Source organism: Rhododendron vialii, chromosome 10a (genome assembly GCF_030253575.1).
Source record: "Rhododendron vialii isolate Sample 1 chromosome 10a, ASM3025357v1".
Lineage (NCBI taxonomy): Eukaryota > Viridiplantae > Streptophyta > Magnoliopsida > Ericales > Ericaceae > Rhododendron > Rhododendron vialii.
In genome coordinates, this window is record NC_080566.1 from 8,650,211 (window position 1) to 8,654,665 (window position 4,455).

At 45.9% G+C, this 4,455-nt stretch overlaps 1 protein-coding gene and 1 non-coding gene across 2 annotated transcripts; one reads left to right on the top strand and one right to left on the bottom strand.

The window, feature by feature from the left end:
• Positions 1 to 811: 811 nt before the first annotated feature.
• LOC131305774 (small nucleolar RNA R71) lies at positions 812 to 918 on the bottom strand. Its single transcript, XR_009193333.1, has one exon. It is a non-coding gene; the product is annotated as a small nucleolar RNA R71 (small nucleolar RNA).
• Positions 919 to 1,687: 769 nt separating this feature from the next.
• LOC131302844 (uncharacterized) lies at positions 1,688 to 3,997 on the top strand. Its single transcript, XM_058329637.1, has one exon. It carries the CDS (start codon positions 1,688 to 1,690, stop codon positions 3,995 to 3,997), a length of 2,310 nt encoding a protein of 769 aa, XP_058185620.1.
• Positions 3,998 to 4,455: the final 458 nt, after the last annotated feature.

Consider the following 4,455-nt stretch of genomic DNA (forward strand, 5'->3'; position numbering starts at 1 on the left):
ATCCCGTTTCATTTACTTTGTGTGACTTGTACTTAATCTAGTGGATACCTCTAACTTGAGCTTCTCAAACGTGAGGTTTAACGAAGTTAGACTAAGTACAGATTACCTTTTTCTTTTATTGTCTTTTCTTATCGAGGCGGCGGCATAGCCCCTCGAAGCTGTTGTTAGGAGGTGGCGGCATAGCCCCTCTTGTCTGTTTGCTTTATCCTTGTTGGCCATTAATTCTCGAGAAGGGTTTTTAAATTGTATGCATGGTGGTCATCGTGGAGCCTTTCGGAGCCCAAATTCTAAAAGGCTTCATAGATCTTTTTCTCCTTCTCGACCCAAAACTCCTCGTCGGGTTCGAGCAAGGACACCACCACCCCAAAGAACTCCTTTTTCCGTAAGAACCCCTCCTCGAGAAAGAATGGCCGGAAACGGTGAAGGCGAGATGCCGCAGATTGTGCCCGAAAGGACTATGAGCGACTATCTAAATCCGGCCCGTACTACTCCGCGGCCCACTATAGTCCTTCCGGCCGCAACCGAGGCGAATACTTTCACCGTTAAAATGCATCACATTAACATGATGCCATCTTTTTATGGCAAAGATAAAGAATGTCCGTACACTCATATGCGGGCATTCGAGGAGTTGGTCTCCACAATAGTGTCTACGCCCGCTCAGCTTGAGTCCGCAAAGTTAAAACTCTTCCCATTTTCCGTGAAAGACAAAGCCAAGATTTGGTTGAATAACATGAGGCCCCAATTCTTGGCAAATTGGGCGGATTTATCAAAGGCTTTCTACATGAAATTTTTTCCCCCACATCTCACAAAGGAACTCATGAATCAAATTCAAACTTTCAAACAAAGAGAGGGGGAATCATTTTATCAATATTGGGAGAGGTACAAGGATTTGCTTAACTCCATCCCACATCAAGGCTTACCGGTTTTTCAAAGAGTCGAGTATTTGTTAAAGGGATGTTTTCCAAGCACCCGACTTCTTATGGATAGCATGTGTATGGGTGGAGTCATGGCTAAAACCCCTGATGCGGCGTGGGACTATTTTGAGGAGTTATCTGAAAAAACTCAAAACTGGGATTGCTCGGACCCTTCTGACAAGAACGTGGTTAATTCGGTTCCGAGCAATTTCGGTAAATTTCAATTGAATGAGCAAAATGAGCTAGCCCACAAGGTCGCCCAGCTTTCCCGCCAAATTGAAACTTTACAACTCAACAAAGTTGCTGGGATGGCCTCCGTGGCCAAGGCGGAGGAAATTTGTGTGTTGTGTGAAATTGCAGGTCATGCTACGGGGGATTGTCAAATGCTCCCTGCCGTCAAGGATATTCTCTAAGGAACCGGGCAAGCGGAGGTCAATGCCGTTAATCAACGGTTTGACCCTTATTCTCAAACTTTCAATCCGGGGTGGAAGATGCATCCTAATTTCCGGTGGAGCGATTCTCAACCTCCCGGACCTCCACAAGTTCCACCACCTCAACAACACCAAGCTTTTCGGCCTCCTTAATCTCAAGAAGCGCCGAGGTTCCCTCAACATCAACAACCTCCAGGGTTTGCACCTCCCGGACCTCCTCAAGGGCCAAATCAATTCAAACCTCAAAAGCGGTCCTTGGAGGAAATTATGTCATCTTTCATGCAAAGCCAAACATCCCTCAACAAGCAAACCACTCAAACGCTTGGGGAAATCAAGAATCAAATGGCAAAGTTGACCAATACGGTGGGGATGCTCCAACAAGAAAAGGGGAAACTTTCGACTCAACCCCAAGTGAATCTGCAAGGAACCAATTATGTGGCGAGCTCTTCGGTGCTTAGTCCCGAGCAAGCCAAGTCTATTACAACATTGCGGAGTGGCAAGGAGATTAATAAGGCCATTCCTCCAAAGCCTATCAAGCCATGGGTTACACCCATTGTATCGCAAGCTCCGGACCCTCTTGATGACTCACCAACCTCGGAGCCCTCTCCCGTTGGTGAGCAATTGGCAAAATCTCCCGAGGAAGAGCCGAAGGTACCCGACACCAACATTCCGGCTCCTTTTCCCCAAAGATTGAAGGCACCGGCCCGTGCCAATCCCAATGCCGAGATCTATGAGCTTTTCAAGCAAGTGAGAATCAATATCCCGTTGGTGGATGCCATCAAGCAAATTCTCACGTATGCCAAGTTTCTCAAAGACTTATGCACTCAAAAGCGTAAGTTGAATGTTCAAAAGAAGGTTTTCTTGACGGAACAAGTGAGCTCTATTATTCAAACCAACGTGGTTCCCAAGTATAAAGATCCGGGTTGTCCAACCATCTCCATCACCATTGGCGACAAGAAGATAGAAAAAGCCCTCCTCGATTTGGGGGCTAGTGTGAACTTGCTTCCGTATTCTGTTTATGAACAACTTGGATTGGGGGAGATGAGGCCAACATCGGTGACCCTTCAATTGGCCAATAGAAGCATTCATGTTCCACGCGGAATAGTGGAGGATGTACTCGTGCAAGTGGATAACTTTGTCTATCCTGTGGATTTTATCGTGTTGGATACATGCCCTGTGCCCTCCTCGCAAGTGTCAACGTCAACTCCGGTCATTCTTGGGCGTCCATTCCTGGCCACTTCCAATGCCGTTATCCATTGCCGAAGCGGTTTGCTAAACCTCACTTTCGGCAACATGAGGATGGAGGTGAATGTGTTTAATATCGGAAGCCAAATGGGGGATGACGAGTGTGTTCGTGAATTCAATCTTATTGATTCTTTGGTCCAAGAGCATGTGGACACTTTCTTGTGTAAGGATCCGTTGGAGGTGTGTCTTACCGCCGAAGAAGAAAATTTTCTTGACTCACCGGAGGTGGAGTATTTGTGTTCTTTGCTTGACATTGAAGATGTTTGTGGGACGGCCGTATGGTCTCCGAAATTTGAAGAGTTGCCTCCTCTCGAGAGCAAGACCCTTCCCTCGAGTATTCAATCCCCAAAACTCGAGTTGAAGGTCCTCCCGGATACATTGAAATATGCCTTTTTAGGTGAAAATGAAACTTACCCGGTGGTGATCTCCTCCTCTCTCGTCGGCTCGCAAGAATCCCAACTCCTTGAAATTCTAAAGCGGCATACCAAAGCTATTGGTTGGTCTATCGCGGATATCAAAGGGATAGATGCTTCAATTTGTTCCCACCACATTGCCCTCGGAGATTATGTCAAACCTTCTCGCCAACCCCAACGCCGGTTGAATCCCATAATGAAAGATGTGGTGAAGGCGGAGGTTTTGAAACTCTTAGATGTGGGAATTATCTACCCGATCGCCGACAACAAGTGGGTTAGTCCTATCCAAGTGGTCCCCAAGAAATCCAGTGTCACGGTGGTTCCCTACGCCAATAATGAGTTAGTCCCTACTCGAGTCACCACCGGATGGCGTGTGTGTATCGATTACCGGAAGCTTAATGCTAGCACCCGGAAGGACCATTTCCCACTTCCTTTCATTGATCAAATTTTGGAGCGGGTGGCGGGACATGCTTATTATTGCTTTCTAGACGGATATTCGGGGTACAACCAAATAGAGGTCGCCTTACCCGATCAAGAGAAAATGACGTTCACTTGTCCATTTGGAACGTTCGCTTATCGACGCATGCCATTCAGCTTGTGTAATGCGCCCGGAACATTCTCACGGTGTATGATGGGCATATTTAGCGATATGATTGAGAAGATCGTCGAGGTATTTATGGATGATTTCTCAGTGTTTGGCGAATCATTTGAATCCTGTTTGGAAAATTTGGATAAGGTGCTGGCGAGGTGCGATGAGAAAAATTTGGTGCTCAATTGGGAAAAATGCCATTTCATGGTGACTCATGGTATCGTTTTGGGCCACATTGTATCATCAAAGGGGATCGAAGTCGACAAGGCCAAGATTGATCTTATTGCCACCCTCCCAACCCCTAAATGTGTCAAAGACATCCGTTCTTTCCTTGGGCATGCCGGTTTCTATCGGCGTTTTAATAAAGACTTCAGTGCCATATTTCAAAAATGCTTGCGACCTTAGAGTGTGTTGCAATAAGAATACCCCAAGCGTAGGGCTAGGTCGGTTGAAAGCATAATAAAACCCGAAAGTCCGGGGTCGAATCCACAGGGAGCGCATCCATAACTTGGTTCGAAGATTAGCTTACGTAGAGAATTTTGGCGTTAGGACCGCCAACCAAAGTTCGGCGTTGAGACGGCCAACTGAGCGATTTAGAAAGTGGCTACTTAACCTAACTACGGCTTTTTAACTGAAAATTAAACTAAAGGCTAGGTTTAGGGATAATTAACACCTATAACTTAAGGATAAACTCGATTCTTCTCTTCTTAACAACGGTGTTAAACATGACTAAGGCTCTTTTGATTCATTTTAACAAACACAAATAAGGACATAGCTCCAAGTATCAAATGTGGCAAATAGCTTAGCCCTTGCCTACATTTGATCAAAAAGATTAACACCTCTAAGTTTTGGTACATAAAATT

Coding starts and splice junctions, on each gene's coding strand:
- LOC131302844 (XM_058329637.1), top strand. CDS start 1,688: ATGGCAAAGTTGACCAATACGGTGGGGATGCTCCAACAAGAAAAGGGG.